General features: G+C 32.8%; 1 protein-coding gene across 1 annotated transcript; it reads left to right on the forward strand.

Moving 5' to 3' along the window:
• Positions 1–6,675: 6,675 nt before the first annotated feature.
• On the forward strand, positions 6,676–9,133 carry LOC133301375 (polygalacturonase 1 beta-like protein 3). The gene is made up of 2 exons (XM_061500998.1): positions 6,676–6,951; positions 7,047–9,133. The coding sequence occupies exons 1-2, from the start codon at positions 6,898–6,900 to the stop codon at positions 8,877–8,879; spliced, it is 1,887 nt and encodes a 628-aa protein (XP_061356982.1). The 5' UTR covers positions 6,676–6,897; the 3' UTR covers positions 8,880–9,133.
• The last annotated feature ends 10,676 nt before the right edge of the window (positions 9,134–19,809 follow it).

Consider the following 19,809-nt stretch of genomic DNA (forward strand, 5'->3'; position numbering starts at 1 on the left):
TGACATGTTTCAAGCAATTTCAATAAAATTTTTTAATAATGTTAATTTGTAGCCAGACTTAATGAGATTAGGTATGGACTGGAATTTTATCCAAAAAAATTAAGTATGGTACGTATTATAACACCTTATTGTGTATGTAAGTTATAATCCTACTAAGGTTCATTTTAATGTTTTGTTGGAAGAATTTATGCACAATAGTCTGCAGTTGGCTATATGGATTAATAGTTTCCCATAGGGGAAATTGTGTTGTGCATATGATGTGGACGGTCGTCGATATGGTCATACAACAACTAATTTATCCAAATATGTAAACAACATTTTCAAAGGAGCTCGAGAACTACCAATTACTGCTTTAGTCAAGCACACTTATTGTAAATTTGTTCACTACTTTGTCAAGAAAAGGAAATAAGCTAGTATGAATGTGGCTGCTGGTATTCAATTTTGTCACAAAATTAATTTAGCCATTGAAAGGAATTAAGGAATTTCCTCATCCCACATTGTCCACGGGTGCCATAGAGATTCAACCATCTTTGCAGTGGAAGAACCATATGACCCAATAACCCAAATGGGTGGTTATTCAGTGTCTTTGAATTTGAATCAATGAACATATCAATGTGAAAAGTTGCAAGCATTCAAATATTCATGTAGCCATGTCCTAGCAGTGTGTCAGTCTGTGTTTGTTATATCTGATAATTGTGTGGATCTATTTTACTCCATTTTCAATATTAATCATGTGTATGCATCATATTGGCACCTGATCGGTAATGAGGAATTCATTTCGTCTAGGACTGTACCGATTGTCCTCCCTAAAAGGAAAAGTTGTGTGCAAAAGGATGTCCTAAGAGTCTCGTATTCATAATAAGATGAATCAAGTAGAATATAGTTCTAATCATAATAAGTGTGGTGTATGCAAGAAAATTGTATACAACAGATAATCTTGTCTTACTGGGAAAAAATCCTGTTATTATTAGGGGTGGTTGCTTATGTATTTTGTTTCTTAATTTTATTTGTAACGATATTTTCTATTGTACTATATTTTTTTCAGTTATGCACTCATGGTTATTAATATTTAGTCAATTTATCAGCTAAATGGGATGTACCACAAAAAAAAATACAAATAAAAAGTCCATAAATAGGAATAAACATAGTCCACAAATACAAAACATAGTCGTAATGCAAAATATCAAGTTAGTCCATAATATGAAATAAACATAATCCGTGAATACAAAAAAAAATGAAACAAATCTATGATGTGGGTGGCCATTGGAGATGGCGAGAGATCTTATATGGGTTCCTTCAAGTCTGACGAGTAGGATGCTATGTCTGACATATACGGTAGATATCCAAATGATTGAGGATGATGCATCTATGGTGGATATCCCCAAGGTTGTGGCACTTGCATCTCCGTCTACTGAACTTGTGGTGTATATTCAAATGGGTATAACTCATTTGTAGGAAATCGTGGTAGCCTGTATACCCCATACCCACGATATCCAAGCTAGTGTAAATGAATAATCTCTGTAGGGATAGAATGTCGACGTCGACCAAGCCCTCGACCCTTCCTAGCTCGGGGTGGTACCTCGATTGGCAAGTCTGGCTCCTCAGCCATCTGACTAGGAGGCGCAACAAGTGTAGACTCAGTAATCCACCCATACTTCCTAGCCATACTAATCAATCTCCCAAAAATTGTCTAAATGTCTATTTTTGTTATAGGGTCGACATCATTGGTCATCCACTATGTCATCTCAATTGTATCAACCTAAACAATTGAAGTCAAATTTAGAAAAGTGTTATAATAGACAATAACTAAAAAATATCCAACAATCTAGTCTGGTGAGACGCTTATACCATATTATATACTCAAAGTTCAATGACATGTAATCATCATTTCTATTTGTGACAACGACGACTAGCATGCATTGATTCTCCCACTATTCCAAAAATATTTGCAGCTTAACAATCTAATTATTTGTGATCTTACCTCACAGAGTAAGATCATGTACACTATCCAGCTTGTCAACTGCTGATGGGATGGAATGTTACAGCCTAAATTGGCGCATGATTCTATCTGGTTGGTGCCACTCCACATTATGGAAACATATAATCGATGACACAACTTTCCACATCAATTGCGTCTCTACAAATTCATCCAAAAAATGATATCATCTATATAATTGCCATGCAATCTATTACAAAAACAATTGAGTAAGTTAATAATTGAGTGTAAACACATTTTACATAACTTAACAATCCCAATGCAAGCTATTACATCATTTCATCATGTCTATTCATCATCTTCAGTGTAGATCGATAATGACTAAAATCTTTAGGGGGGATGCATATGGGCATATAATTAAACCTGAAAAGGACAAATTGGTGTAATATGTACATAAGCAATTAAACAATTAGTATTCAAAATATTATCAATCTAATGCAATGTCACCATACTCATGTTCATAATGATCATCTGTACTACTTGCGGATGGAATATTAGGTGTGATGGACGGAAATATGATCCAAGCCCGTAACTGTAGTAACATAAAGCAACCGTTTATTTCCTTTTGAGTAGGGTTCGTCGCCTGACACAACTCTCTATATAAATGTGCAAAAACTGTCCACACCAACTACAGGTGGTTATCTCCTCGAAATTCCATTCAAGAAAGTTAATATATAATACAACTACCTTGTTCGATGATTTGTCTCACTTTAAAAATCTACCAATTAGGAGCAATAGATAGGCACGTGTGTATAATAGCTCCTGATCTGAATCACCCTCGTGTGCTGCCCAACGAAGATAATCACGATTTAAAAAAGACATATGCAAATAACCTCCCTTAAACTATTATGGAAAATGATAAGGGGAAAGTTATACTTACAACCTATTTTCGTTTACAATCTCTTACAACCCATATCTTAACCGTTGATTTCCGTCAATCAACGGTTAAGATTTTCACAAATAAAATTTATTAATTAATTATTAATTCGTAATAACTGATAACTGTTGATTGACGGAAATCAACGGTTGAGATATGATTGTAAGAGGTTATAAACGAAAATAGATTGTAAGTATAACCTCCCCCAAACGATAAAAGTGCAACATATTATGATTGACCTAAAGTAAAAAAAAAAAAAAAACACACACACACACTTTAAAATTTTAAGGTGGTAATTTAGACTATGCTGGTACAAGGCCAAGCCAGGTTAGATTACTATTATTTTTTAATTACAAAATGTATTCTCATTTTGTATTGAGAAGAAGGTTGTATTAGGAAGTTAGATTTTCGTTAATTAACTTCTTAATTTTTTTAAAAAATTCTTATTTGTAAATTGTAAATGATCAACTGTGAAAAAAAATTATTTTTTAGATACAGAGCTTATCACGGAACATGGTAATATTGTGATTTATGTACTGTGTTTTGTCATATAAAATGTGTTTGAACATGGTAGTGTTACTTTCTTTTTCTTTTTTCTTGTCTTTATGTAATATTGTATATTTATTGTTTTAATTTGACATAAAACTTCATATTAATTTACCTAATTAGTAAAACGAAATTGGGTTGATTTAAATGTAGGGTTTTTTTATAACATTTTATAGATAAGTCAATCTACAAACATTGTTGTAAGTCTTTACTAAAGCATGTAACATACTTTAAATTTAAAATGGACAATTTTTTATTTCTTTAAAATTTTGTCCGCCAAAAAGTAAAAGTAAGTAAAATGACTTAATTTATTGTAAAATTCGTGCATTTATATATATATATATATATATATATATATATATATATATATATATATATATATATATAGATAGATATATATATTTTGTTGGGGTCATTACTAAAGTAAGCCTTAGAAGGTGTTCATAAGGACTCACAAAAAGAAAAAAAGAGTAAAACAAAACTCAAGGAAGTATAATTTAAATTGATACACTTTCATTGCATATATACAAACAAAAATGTGGGGGACAGAATACTTATTTGATTAATTGTTAAATTACATTAGATTTTATTTTAAATTTTCTACTATGGAAAAAATTGTTATACCTGGGAAAAGGAAGCCAAAGAGACTATGAGATTAAAAAAAAGTGTTTTTTATACTTTATTTATTTTAGAAGTATTTTTTACAAAAATTAAAAAAATTTAAATTTTTTTTTTAAAATATTTAGCTTTTGACTTCTATTTTTTTAAAAAGTGAAAATTTTTAACTTAAAAAAATAGATATTTAACTTTTTTTATTACTTCTATTTTTTTTTAAAAGCACTGTCCAAATAAACTTTTTCTTATAAAAGTTTTTGTTTGTTTGAAAAAAAACAATTTTTAAAGAAAAAAGAAGCCCATCCATACAGATCTAATTTATAGGAAAATTTAAACTATAATCAAAGTGTTGATACATGATATTTGACTTGTCCAAAAATGATGTGTTCGATTTTTAAGAAGGATAAAAAAACTCAACCCTAAAATAAAATTAGTCATACCGTGACTTTAAACACCAGTTGGTATTTAAAAATATAAAATAAAATATCATCATCAAAGTGAGCTTAGCAAACTTGTCAAGCTATCTAGAAGCCACGCAAAAGTTTGCTTTTATGTAAACTTGTCACAGGTGATGGAGAAGGGCAATAAATGTCAGATTACAAGGCATGAACATGGAAGTCTACTAGTACTAGTGCATCTTGAATTGACCAAACAGGTTCATTAAAATCATTTTTTATTGAAAGAAAAAATAAAATAAAAGAACTCTATAGTATTTACATCCTTTTTCTAATTTTAATTAGAAAAAAATATTTGTCATTTAAACATAAAATTATGTCATTTTTAATAAAATTATGTTATTTTGATATGTTTTGTCATTTTCTCTTTTTTTTTATAAAATTAGGAAGAAAAAAAAAGTGAGAAGAAAATATAAAAACATACCAAAACGTAGTTTAATTAAGAATAACATAATTTTATGTCATTTAAAATAAAGAATATTTTTCCCAATTAATAATGGATTTAACATTTTTCCTTTTAAAAGATATAATTTATATCCTTTTAGTAGTTTTACACTATATCTTACTGATAAAATATAGTTATAATATGATTTTTTTTTTTTCAATTCTCATGTCAGCTGATATTTCTGAAGAGAGAAAAAAAAATTATATTATAACTATATCGTACTGATAAGACATAATGTAAAGCTACTAAAAAAACACAATTTTTTCATTTAAAACCACATATACTTTTTTTCCTTTTTCCCTTTAATAATTACAACAACCTGTAGTATTCATATATAGTAGTTCTCGTGACGATATACTACATTCTTCTTTAATTATTTATATTAATTATACTTTAAATTTTAAACTATAATGAAAGGTATAATTCTTTCCATTCCTCTCTTCATTAATTTCTGAACGTAACATCTGAAATAAAAAAAAGTACATTTATCACGAGTTTAGAGTTCGAAAGTAAAATATCGGAAGCTTTCAAACCTGCCATGAAAGACACAAGTCAGGACTATATTAAACCAACACTTTTTATGAGTGTATAATTCTGTGCTCAAAAATCTTATTTGTCACCATCTCCACGGATATATTTTTAGGTTTACATGATATATCTCATTTAAATTATACTATCTGGACTTACTTCACTGTATTTACACTCTCTTTTTTTTTTTTTTTTATGTAAATCTGTGTTATAATTTAAGTGGGTGTGGACTAAAAATTTATCCCATCTCGACAGTCACCTAAAAAAGAAGAAGAGAGTAAAGAACAATACTTGAATGCAAATTGTGTTAGAAATGAAGCACTTCCATTGCTTCAAAAGGAAATGGGAAATGACAAAGCCAAGCCATCACCATAAAGACCCAACCAAGTTATTATCAAATTTATTATTGTAAGCTAACAACTTTTTAACGGGGTGATTTTTCTCCCAAAATCATTTTTTTTATTGATTCGAATTCGAGACTTCTAATTAATAAGAAAAAACTTCCCACCACCTGAATTAATTATTATTGGTGTTTTAACAGTGTTTACAATCAGAAATTTTACTATAACGATTGGCAGTATAGCTGAATTTGGTTTTCTGTAAATATAGCTGCAAATTATTTGTCAATTAAGAATATCTTGTAATTGTATAAGAGGCTGCAAATTCTTCTGTTGGGGACTGTTCTGGCCAACTGTAGACATTGTACTGATTGCAGTGATGTCTCAACACTATCAAAGCCTTTTTCTATATATATAATTTCCTTTTTAAATTTAGAAAAAATTTCAGTGACGGCTGGAAAAAGTGAATTCATAAAATCCTAATTTGTTACCTGTATTGAATTCAGAAATTAGAAAACGCGTCATTCGGATTTTCAATGGCTATAAATATGCCCCTATCCCCATGTGTATTGCTCATGCAAACTGTCGACTAGATCAAGGTGCATCCTCTTTGTTCGAATAAAAATTCAATGGCCACTCTAATTTCTTTTTTTCCCTTCTCCCACTTTTATCGTTATTGACTTATTGTACTTGTTGCTATTACTTTCCGGTATCTACATTAGTTTCTGACTTGTTAGTTCACTGAATTTTTGTTTTACATGATTTGTATTCGTTCTCTCTTAGTCAGTTGAAGCATTAAAATCACATTAATTAATCAGTAGTTGCAGCCAATTAATAGTATTTTTATTTTTTTTGTCAATACACTTTGCAGGAAGTTCTCTGTATTCACACACAGGGAGATGGAACATTGAAGGCCCAATCTAAAATCATATTCTTCACAAACAAACACTCACTCCTATCACTCCACTTAGTATAAATTTTCCATACAACCCAACAAGTCCACCAACATTCGCCACTCTCTCACACCCATTTTCGCTTTTCAAATTTCTCACTCTTTGGAGCAAAAAGAAAAAGAAAAACAAAGGAGTAAAAATAATATGAACAAACAACTCACCCTCTTCTGTCTCTTTATCCTCTTCTCATCTTTCAGTGTAAGCACTCACTATCATTTTTCCAAGTCTCAATTTTTTTTTAATTGTTTTATGTGTGCCATTCTCACCTCTAAAATGGGTATTCATCAATGCAGGTTGTTTACGCCGGCAACGCGGTGGCCGGAGAGAAAAATCCGTTCACCCCGAAAGGGTTTGCGATTCGGTATTGGGACAAGGAGATCCGCAACAACTTGCCGAAGCCATCGTTCCTGCTCTCCAAGGCGTCACCGCTGAGCGCGGTGGACGCGGCGGCGTTCGTTAAACTCGCCGCCGGGAATGCCCTCTCAACGCGCCTGCCGGAATTCTGCTCCGCGGCTAAACTCCTCTGCTTCCCGGAATTGGGAGCCAGCCTGGAGAAGCACGACAAAGACGCGAACTTCGCAGTGTACAATGACAAGAACTTCACCAACTACGGAACGGATCGACCCGGTGGGTTGGACTCGTTCAAGAACTACTCGGAGGGGGAGAACATTCCGGTGAACGATTTCCGGCGGTACAGCAGAGACTCCGCAGGGCATAAGGACAGTTTCCTCAGCTACGCCTCTGAAGGGAACGTGGTGGACCAGAGCTTCCACACCTACGGCGCCGGAGCCACCGGCGGCGCCGGCGAGTTCAAGCGTTACTCCAACCAAGTAAACGTCCCGGACCTCCGTTTCACCTCCTACTCCGATGACGCCAACGGGAGGACCCAGTCGTTCTCCTCTTACTCCGAGGACGGCAATGCAGGGGAACAATCCTTCACCAGCTACGGCAAAAACGGAAATGGCCCGAATCACGAGTTCACATCCTATGGGACAGGCTCCAACGTTGTCGGGTCTGGATTCTCCAATTACGCCGAAACATCGAATGGCTCCAACGACACTTTCAAGGGTTATGGCGTGGATATGAACAACCCCACCAACACCTTCACCAACTACGCCGGCGGCGGCAACGGCGCCACCGAGAGCTTCGCCAATTACCGAGACCAGGCCAATGTCGGCGCCGACTCGTTCACCTCGTACGCGAAGGGCTCCAACGCTGCCAACGTTGGTTTCAACAACTACGGAAAATCCTTCAACGAAGGAACCGACACTTTCACCGGTTACGCTAAAAGTGCCACTGGGGAAACCAAGGTAGGGTTCAAGGGCTACGGCGTGAACAACACGTTCAAGGAGTACGCTAAAGAGGGTGTCTCGTTTGCCATGTACACCAACGTGAGCACCACGATGCTTAGTTCTTCTTCCATGGCGAAATCAGTGAGTGGCAGTTTGGTAAAAAAGTGGGTTGAGCCGGGCAAATTCTTTCGTGAGAAGATGATGAAGGAAGGGACGGTGATGCCTTTGCCAGACTTAAAAGATAAAATGCCTGAAAGGTCGTTTTTACCCCGAAGCATACTGGCGAAATTACCGTTTTCGACCTCGAAGATTTCTGAACTGAAGCAATTGTTCAAGGCTTCGGATAATGGTTCAATGGAGAAGATGATGAGGGATTCGTTGCAAGAGTGCGAAAGGGTTCCTAGCCCTGGCGAGACCAAGCGCTGTGTGGGTTCCATCGAGGACATGATCGACTTTGCAACCTCGGTTCTGGGTCGGAATGTTGCGGTTCGGACCACCCAAAACGTAAACGGGTCAAAGAAAAACGTGATGGTGGGTCAAGTTAAAGGGATCAATGGTGGCAAAGTCACGCAATCCGTATCTTGCCATCAGAGTTTATTTCCTTACCTGCTCTACTATTGCCATTCCGTTCCAAAGGTTCGGGTCTACGAAACGGATCTTCTTGACCCGAATACCAAGGCTAAGATCAATCATGGTGTTGCCATATGTCACTTGGACACCTCGGATTGGAGCCCTGCCCACGGAGCTTTCCTCTCTCTCGGGTCGGGTCCGGGTCGGATTGAAGTCTGCCACTGGATCTTCGAGAACGACATGACCTGGACCATTGCTGATTGAGAGAAAACCAATTGTTGCTAAGAAAAAAAAAGAAATTTAGCAGCTGGCTGTCCTCCACCTCAAGAGCAATTTATTTTTAATTTGATATTTAAGTAATGTATTTTTATTTTTATTTTTTAAATTTTTAGTTTTTGATAGAAAGTTAAGTTATGGTTTTACATTTGGAAGAAGGTATATTTTATATGATTATTATTTACTCAAATCATTATTAGCTTGGCAATCTGTAAGTGTTTATGGCCTTCCCTAATGATTGGAGGCAATGAATCAAGCAATGGCATTTTACTACTTTTTGGAATTTGGTATAACATTTCACTGTGTTTAGTTTCGCTTGTGTTTGTTTTGGTTCAATTATTATTGAATTGGAGCATTGATAAGAACACACTAGAACACTCCATGAAGAGACAAAAACGAAACATGATACAGATTCTGCATGTTGATAGAGGGGGGAGAAGAATTGGACGCGCAATTGGATTTTCCACATATATACAAAGCCATGTGAACTAAAGGATGAGGTGGTCCTTAAACCACCCAAAACATGCCCTTGTATTGGTGTGGGGAAGTTCACGAGATTGCTATTGTTGGCCAATGTCCAAATAAGAGTAAAAGGAAAAAGTATAATAATAATGAGAGTATATCCATGCTCCTTGGCTTCAGTTCTAAGCTTAACTAAAATATAGGGGGAGAAATTGGCGATTTTGTTGCCTTTCAAGAAAATGTCTTATCACCATTTTTTATCTATCTTTTCCCCTTCCTTTAAAAATAAATCATTCTTGATGAAATTAAAATTGTTTTTTTCTACTTCAAAGGAATACCTAGCACTAAAGGAAGAGAATATTTTCACTCCTCCTGTGATAGGTATTACATCCACTCACATACTTACACATTTATGAAGAAGTTATAAAGAATATGGGCATAAATTTAAGTGAGTACGTTTTTGTTTTAAGTGAGTGTAATTTATATTACAACAACACTAAAACTATTCTCCAAAGCTTAAGTAGCACTAAATATATTTTCCTGATGTAGACGAGATTGCTAGATTTGAAGCCGAATATTCTTGTTATGTGTCCCATGACTCTACTAATTGAAATTTGAGACAAAAAAAAAAAAAAATTGATTTTAGTGACAAATAGTATAATGATAGGTCCTGGCATGGTAGTTAAAATCTGGATTTAAATCTTAAAATTCCGATTTTAACGATTTATTTTTGCTAAAACGATTTAGATTTCACTTAAAATCTTTTTCAATATAAAATCCTGATTTAAACATTTAGTTATGTCCCGATTTTAAGATTTAAATTCCGATTTTAACTATTGGAATGATGTTAAGCAAGTTAAAAAAATTGTTGAATATAACATTGCTGATGTTTCATCCGAAGATGAATGAATTATGGAAAATGAAGGAACTTTATCTCATGATGAAAGTTTAGATAAGACAATTTTGAATGATGTAGTTGAAGATCATGTGGAACAAAATGTCTTCGATGATAATAACTTGAATGATTTATTAGCTTAGACCCTTAGAGTGTGACAATTGTATGCAAATGTATAAGAATAGTGGCAGATAGTCTATTTTTCTTAATTTTTTTTATACATAAGCATATGTATATAAAAATTTAATTTTAGAATGCAGGTAAAATTTACGATTTGTATTACAATTTTACGATTTTACGATTTACGATTTTTTATTTCTTTTTCGATTTTAGGTAAAATTCCGATTTTGACTACCTTTGGTCCTGGAACATGCTGCATAAAATTAAGTGCTGATATTGTTTGCTAAACTATTCTTGACAATATTAGGAAGGAGAATTGGAAGCAAGATCCATTTTGCACATATGATGTCATTGATGCTAGAACATATTACTTGAGCTGACCAATGGAACTGTTCCTATGCTTCAGTTGCAATGGGTGGCCCCTATTTTAATTCCTAATTAACAGCTCCTGCTACTGCTTAACTTTCCTTTTGGGAAATTGAAGCATGAAAATTAACTACGGTTATTACAATAGTTGGTAACATGATTTGAGACACCGCCAGGAAATTTTCTATCATTTAAAATGCTTGATATCATAATTAAAAATGATTCACAATATACATGGCATGCCGAAAATCGTGGAATTGTTTCCTAGTATTCCCAATTTCCCATGTGTTTGGTACTTGAAACATGAACATCTAATCTGTATAATAATGTGTCTTACAATTATACCAGTATATTTGGGGGCCGGGGCCCTATGTCCCCAAAAAGATTTGTCAATAAAAGAAAAATGAATTACGAGTGAAAGCATTCTGCGGCGATAATATGCTAACTCCGAAAGGTTAATGGACTTTTTTTCTTTTTTTATTATTAATCTGATTTTATTTCAGTCGGGTAAGATTATATATAGGTAAAGTCCTCCCTAGCTCAACAGCTCATTACAAATGGGTGTCACCATGATTACCCTGCGGCTAATTTGGTGAATCGTATTCGAAATTTGATGCAGCGAGATTGGCAGATTTATATGTCTCACATTCACCGTGAAGGAAATAGAGTAGCGGACTTTCTAGCCTCTTACTCTTATGGTTTCTCTTGGGTAATTCAGGAATTTGATTGTCCACCGTCAGGTTGTATTGATAGTCTGTATGGTGACACTATAGGTGTTCACTGGTCTAGGCTTTATGCCTAGTTTCTTTTTGTTGTGTTTTTGTTTTAATTTCCTATTATTTCCAAAAAAGGTAAAGTCCTCCCTATTAAATTTGTAACATAACTGCATATTTAAAATTTGAACTCAAAATCATTAATTAAGCTAAAGTAACCCCAACTAATTAATTATGTTTGGTGATGTTTGGTGATGTTTTCTGTTAAAGTAGCAGCCCTTTCTTTTATGGCTTTTCGAAACGTTAGTAATATATTCTTTATTATTTTTTAGTCCTTTTTTCATGTGGATCCTATTAATTGAGAGTGAAACAAGTTATTTAATGGAGTTCATTTGAAAATTTACCTGATAATAAAGAAAGTATTAAAAGAGGATATCAAAGAGTACTATCATTTTTCTTAGGCTTTTTTTTTTGGGCCTGCTTAACTTTGTTTACGCCTTAATTTGACCGAACTTGTCATACATACTAATTATTGAAATAAAATGAAGGATTAAACGAACGTTCAACTACCCCAATATGGCCTTTGTTTATCACTAGCTAGTTGTCATAGATTCCAATTATCCAATGATTCTTTATGGATGGTGGTAGAGGGTCATGCATCTCATAAATCATAATTTGGTTTTACTAATTATGGCTCATTGATCCGATAATGTGTAATAATTTTAAAAGAACCGTTTGCATATTATATATATAATTATTTTATTTTTTTGAATGTTATATATATAATTATTTAAGCATTCCAAACAAATGCAAGTTTTTCCTTGCAATCTCATATATAAATTAAACATATCTTTTAAGTGTGACACTCCCATATCTTGACTTGCTGGTGTAGTAGTTTGAACTTTGAACAGGGTTCGCTGATTCAACACATTGTGCATGGGCAACGACGAAAGCGAAAGCGCAACGGTAGCATGATTAAAAATTTAACATCACAAAGTGGATAATCGGTGCATGACAGAGTCATTTGCGTGTTTGATTAAAGGGAAAAAGATTAGGATGCTATATTGGTGCTGATTTGCAACCAGTAAATCTCAACTTTTCCTTTCAAATTGACCGTTAATATGTTTAGGACCGTTACCTAAAATAGCAGGCAAAATTTCAATGCACTTTAATAAAGAAAAGAACTCAAGGCCATCAAATAATCTATGGCTAATGATAGCTCTTTTGCACTTTAACTTATGGTTACTAAAGCTGATCTTGATTAAAGAAGCTCATCTTGTTTTAAATCAGCAAGCTTTAATTTATCGTTACTAAACCTTGTTTCTAGAGAGGCTTTATTCTTTTCTTTTAAAATTTTCTTTTCTTTTCTTTTTGATGTAGTATTGTGGGTGCGCACCAGTGACGAAAATCATAAAACGTGTACCTTTGGTGCCATGGTCTACTCAATTTTTTTAAAATTAAAAAAATTATACTTTTTTTTTTCATTTTTGTAATATAAAATATACTATATTTTATATTTCTATACCGTTTCATTGATTACCTAACTAGTTTGATTGAGGCTTATAGAATTATTAGAATGATTAAATTTTTCTTACCAAAATTTTAACACAACTTTGTACCCAAAATACTATACTCCAGATCACAAATTAAGTTAAAATTATCCTTGCAAATTGATCCACATTTTTAATGATTATAAAATAAAAATTTAACATCTTGTAAAAAGTATTCTTTCCTCAACATTTTTATTCTACTTCGGTCCTTGATTAGGTGATATCAATATTAAACTATTATCTGTATTCCCAAAAAAAATATATTAAACTATTAACTTATCTGCCGTCTGTATATATGTAATTCAAAAATAAGATGCTCATGTAATTTACAAATAATTTTAATGTGCTCTAATGCTGAAGTTGAGCAAATTGATAAAGAATCTAGTAATGCTTCAACTGCCCCAGCTACAAATTTGTACAGTCCATTAATATGGCTGCCAGAGGATAACAAACAGCTTTAAAATTTAGTACAAATCCCAATGAATAAATTAAACACATTAACCAAACTTTGTCATTCATAATCAATGACTGGTCAGCGAATCAGGTATAATTTGCCTGATCTGGAACACAGCAGCACCCAAAATAAATTCAGTTGTAAAGGAAAAGTTGTACATTAATCATTTATTAGTTCATTTGGGTAGCTAGGAGGATATCGTTATGTTTCTTCAACAAACTTTTGAGGCTTCCCGTGCTGCAAAGGCTACATTTTTTATTTATGGGGACCAACAGAGTAGCTCCTATTTCAATACACAAATGCAGTGGCTTGAAGGGGGAGGGAGATAATGTATTTGGCTTAACACCTTAGGTTCTTAGTTTTCAGGCTTAAGAGTTAGTTGGACAGAGAAATTTTGAACTATCCTATTGATATTGTGGTACCTGGCTTGTATTATGAAGCTCACCTTATTCCAAGTTGTCTACTACAAAGGTGTTAGATTTCTTAAATCAGATACCTAGTATCATCAGTGCAATCGACCACTAAACAAAATCATGAGGCCCTTAACTTAGAAACCCCTGCTTCTATTTTCTACAATATATGGCAAAACTTGAAGCTAGAAGCCAGCTAAACCTCATTTTTGGGTCATAACATTCCGATAAAAACGATGAAATCCCTGCGAGTGCAATTGTCCCATTTGAATTTTGTATTAGAAGTTGATTTGAAACAGAATTATTTAATCAAAACCAAGGCATAAAAATATATAACTATCTCTACATTAATATAAAAGAATGCTCTTTCTCCTTTCTTATATGATCATATCAGGGAATTATTGATGCAACATGCACATTATAATAAGATAGAATTTATTGACAGGAATTATTGATGCTAGCAGCAGTTGACTCACTACAGCAGAGAATTAATGCTAAAGTTATTGCATGCTCCCTTAACTTTTTATCTTGATGACATGGAACGTTATGTCTTTATCTACAGATAGCTCATTATAATGCCATTCCCTTTCAGAAACTTAGTTGTGACATGCCGCCAAAAAATGAAAAAGAATGTGTTTATGACAACAATGGCAAAATATTCAAATTCATCAAGCATTCAGTAGATCTGGTTCAAATTCCAAATTGACAATTTAACCACATGTATAACTATCGACTTGTGCAACGATTGCAAGTAGTTTACAAGAGATCGTAGACATCTCACATCCTCAACCTATACAAGATATTCATATGTTGAATTCTTAATTCACTATACAGAGTCAAATTCTTAATTTAAACTAACTAGATTTCTAGTAAGTGACCTTATGTTGAACACTTCACTACAAAGGAAAAGCCATCTAGAAGCATTAGTCGTGCTAAGAAAACCATTGAAGTATGTAGAAAGACGTAACACTGCATTTTGGGATGGATCTAAGGCAAAAGCAATCCTTCACCGCAACCTAAGCTATCTAACATAGGGCTAATAAAGAGAATAACTTAACCATAAAAAAGAATCCCAAACATATGAGGGAGTTATTTGTGCATCATAAACATGATCACGCATTCAGCACAAAATGGACCTCTTCTTCGGCTTCTTTTTTTTTGGTCATGTTCAGCAAAATTGGCACGTGATCAGATTGATATCTGGTTAGGTGGTACGCTGTTCGTTGGGAAATGTCGCAAAAACAAACACATGAAAGGTTTCTCGGCGACAAAGGAAAATCAAAACACCTCGATCTGAATCCGAAACGTAAACAAACACTACTCACAAATTTTCTAAAACTCGGTTTTATCAAATCGATGTGTTGTGTTGTATTTGTGATAACATCAGAACTATTGCTACCGTAATGAAGAGAAGCAAATAAAAAAACTCACCATTGTGGCTGCGAATATATAATGGATGTTAGAGAGAATAACTTAACCACCACATGCTCGGTAAACAACAAGGTAAAGAAAATCAACAATGTATTAAGGAGTATAATACAAATAAACAGTGTATATAACATATCACTATACATCCATTATTTTGTTACCTCTTTTTAATTTTATTACAAGTTATTTAACCTTTGGCACGGGTTATTTTTAACTTTCACATATCTATTTATATCTTTAATTTTGGTACACAAGTATCTAATACGTGCAAACTTTGGTTAATTTTTTTTTTTTACTTTAAAATACTTATAGTCGAAATATTCTAAAAAATATCTTTAACACAATTTTTTTAAGGGTTTATTTTTTCTAAAGTTACTTTAGATAACTTTATCTAATGTTCATCGAAACGACGTCGTTTTGAGATGGAAATCATGGTGTTTTTATAATTTTAATTTATTTCAGGGTTATAATAGTCTTTATCATTTTAATTTTTTAATTTTTCAACCCCAAAACGACGTCGTTTCGATGAACATTAGACAAAATTGTTTAAAGTAACATCGAAATTCTTTTTCCCTTTTTTTAAATACAAAATAAACAATACAATATTATAATCCTTTAAAGTGTAATAAGTGGACTCTTTAAAATTTAATAATTATGAGTTAATTTTTTTCTTTGATTGTAATGTTTGTGTACAGTTTTGATATAAATTTATATACACTATTTAAAAGTAGTATGTAAGTTGTGTGGATAAAATAAGATTATTATTTAAATTTATTTTATTATATTGCAACAGTATTTTTTACAAAAATAAAAACATATAATATGAATTTTTGTCCTTTTCATTTTTATTTTGAAGTACACCTTTTCATTTTATAATCCGTGCCTTTTTCGCTCAACTATGCCATGAAGTCAGCGCAATAGCTGGCTTCACTTACCACATGGATAGCTCACACCGTTCATGGCCGACTAAAAATAGCACTGCATGAAGCTCGCACAACATAAATTGTGCATGAATTGTTTTACATTTCGTGATTAAGTGAATCAAAGACAATATTACAAAGAGTCCACGTATACTTTATCATTATAAATCTTTTGAAATTTACATATATTTTTATCATCACACACCTTAAACTCAGATTCGAGCAATAACACCTGAAATTCTCAATGATTTTTATAAATATTCTTAGATATAAATCCACGCTTATGAGGATAAACATGTTTTCTATTAGAAATTATGAATTAGTTTTCAATTGCTTCCCCGTAGAAGTAATTTAAGACATAAGTAGTTAAAATCTTGATTTATCACTACAATTTTATGTTTTTATGATTTTTTTTATCAAAATAATTTTACTAATATTCCAAAAGCTTTTATAATTTTTACAATTTTTTTATATTATGATCTTACATTTTATGATTTTTTGTTCCCTTTTTAATTTTACATAAAATCTCAATTTTAACTACTTTAAATATAACTTATGTTTCTCTTTCCTCTTTTTTGGGCGAGAAACAAGAGTTGGATATGAATCCTAATCTGTTTATGACCCAAATAAGAATAATCCTAATCTTTCCCACGGATAATTCACTGTTTTTAATGTTATGCTATTTGTTAATCTGTGGCTCTTTTTCAAACAGGAACAATTGCTAACCACATATGTCATTAGGACTGGTTATTAGAAAATGTGTCTTAGGATAAAACGAAAAAACAAAAAAGGGGTTTCCATTTGTGATTTAACATGACACAACAAACTTTTATACTCACACAACATTTTGTGGGACCTACACTTTTTGAAGAAAGAAGAAAATTACGGCACGCAAAACGAATCTCTATAACATTACACAATTACTTTTCCTACAACATAACTCTTATAAAACCAAAAAAAAAACTATTAACATAGTAGAGAGTTAAATCCATTGTTATTCCTATATTTTAAATAGTCATTTTTTAGTCCTTTTCCTTTTCATCTACTCATTATTTTTATTTTTTTTTCTCTTTTTCCCTTTCCTATTTTTTTTCTTACTTATTTATTTTTATTTTTATTTTTAACTTTTTTTTTTTACTCATATATATATATATTATTTTTATTTTTATCCCTTCGTATTTTTCATTTAGATTTATTTATCATCTACCCCAATTAATTTAGAATAAAAGTATTCTTGATATTAATATTGATTCAGTTTTGAGTTTATATGTCTATAGTACGAATCAAAAGCTCATTGCAGTTGGTTTGTAAGTTACTCCAAGAAAAAGGGAAAAAAGGGCTAGTTTACCACTCGAGTTACTCCGATGGCGAATTATAAGGCTGCTAATAACCAGATTACAACTATCACTAAGACAAAGCAAAACTAACACAAATTGACCTGAAGTTAGGTCCTAGTTTTTTATGTGGAACTTCAGTAGAATTTCTAGTAAAATTGACATGAGGTAGCAAGGGTTTGTAGTTTGAGTTCACCTATACAGGTCAAAGGTTTCAATAACAAATAATAATTGTTCATTCATAAGTTTCACCCGAACAATAAAACAAACTCTCTCTTTTTCGGTACATAAAACACATTTTAATTTTTGATAACATACTGTTGGAGAAGTTATATTTCGTGAAATGAAAAAATGTATAAATGTAGGGGTTTGCAAAAGAAAAATAACCCTTCCAAGCAGACACAATAAAAAGTCGTGTCATTCTTCTTCTTTTTTAAACTGTAGGCCTTGATAAGTCCATGAAATAATACTTACAATGTATGGTTTTTAATATGAAAATGTAAAAAAAGAATACACTTTGTGTTAATAGATACCCCAAATTGAATTAAGGTGGATGATTCTGATTTAAATGCTAATGGATTTTTTTTCTTATTTGCATTCTTCAGGCCCAATTGTGATACAGCCCAAGGAAAGAGAAAGGAAATAATAGAAAAATGAGAAAGCAAATCAGTGGCCCAAAAGAAAAGAAAAGAAGAAGAGAGAAAGAAGTCAGAATCGTGCGTCTTCTGAAAGAGAAAGAAAAAAAATCCTAGCATAGACCGTCTAAGTGAGCCTACTCCATCTCAAGCTCTCCATCACGGTTCCCTCTCTGAATCGAGCAAGTAAACCAAAAACATCCTCTGATTTTCAACCTAGATATAGAACCATCACTTTCCACCACGGTTCAGTTTTTGAATCGGACCAACTTACACAAACCCTAACACCTTGTCTCTCGAACCGAACCCTAACCCTCATACAACCCATTTCCATCGTTTGCACCCTTTCTACCTGATTGACGCACCAAACCACACAATATCGCAAACAAACCAAAACCTAGCCACTATTTTGGATTCAGAAAAAGCCAAACAAAGATCCGTTACTTAGTGGATGCTGGAGCGATTGTGAGCACACGTCAGTGTACGGTTTGAAGGAACGACAATTCCATCCGATTTGTAAGAGCAGAGGAGTGGAGCACTGTGGGGACCACTCATTTGCAGCAGCGCGTCATATTGCTGAGCTGGAGAAAAAGAGGATAGTGTGCAAAGAGCCCTATAAAAGGGATATAGGAGTGAGTCATCGGGGAGCTCTCTTCTGTTTTCTGATTTATGGTTTTTCTTAGTTTTTGTTTTCTGAACAATTTTGAGTTTCTTTTAATTTCTGTTTTGTAATGAGATTCTGGTTCATTTTGATGAACTTGATGCATGTCTTTACAGCACTGAGATTGCCGGTTGTTAGGCCAGTGCTGTAATTGTAGTTTTTAGAATTTTTATTTTGTGAATTCTGTAGTTCTGTTACTGTTTGTAAGCCTCACCCCTATGGATAGTGGCTAACTTTTTAGAGGTTGGGTTTAGGTTATACCCAAACCTCAGTGCTTGTCAAATATTTGATTTCCTGGTTTTAATGTTTATATCTCAGTTGTTTAATGTTGTTTCTAATGTTTAAAATTATCTGCATTTTGGCCAAATGTCAGATGTTTGGTTAGGATTTAGTTGTTGAGAAACAATTAATTCTGGATTCTGCATTAGACACATGAACTTAGATGAGAAATCATCTAAGGGATCTCAATTCAGAAATGAATGAGTCCTCATGTAATAGTGGACCTGAATCTCAAGAGTCCTAATCCCACTTGGCATAGAGATATGGAAGTGGGCAACTTTGGGATAAAATAATTTTTAAGAGATTAAAAATTAACAATACAGTCCTGTTAACAGAGAATCTTAGGATGAGCCTTTTGTTAATCAAATTATTTTTCAAGCATTGTGGGGAAGGAGAGCCAAAAACTCAACCCACCTTTTTAAACATCTTTATCAATTCAGATTTTCCAATTTCCTTTGTTATTTCATATTTCAATCTCTATTCCGTTTTCAAAATTTTTGTCACATTTTTCATTTAAGTTGCTCCATTCTTCATTCTTATTTTATAACTTAAGAAAGTAATTCAGAAAATTTTAAAAGAAAAGTGAACAGTAGTGTTTTAGGTCCATTCTAAATTATTTTTACTTTACAATTTTATATCTTTTATTTTCAAATAGTAACTCAATTTTAAGCAATTACAAATTTTAGTCATT

The sequence above is a fragment of the Gastrolobium bilobum genome, unplaced genomic scaffold, assembly GCF_033153095.1.
Source record: "Gastrolobium bilobum isolate Gb01-03AN ecotype WA unplaced genomic scaffold, APGP_CSIRO_Gbil_v1 utg4269, whole genome shotgun sequence".
Classification (NCBI taxonomy): domain Eukaryota; kingdom Viridiplantae; phylum Streptophyta; class Magnoliopsida; order Fabales; family Fabaceae; genus Gastrolobium; species Gastrolobium bilobum.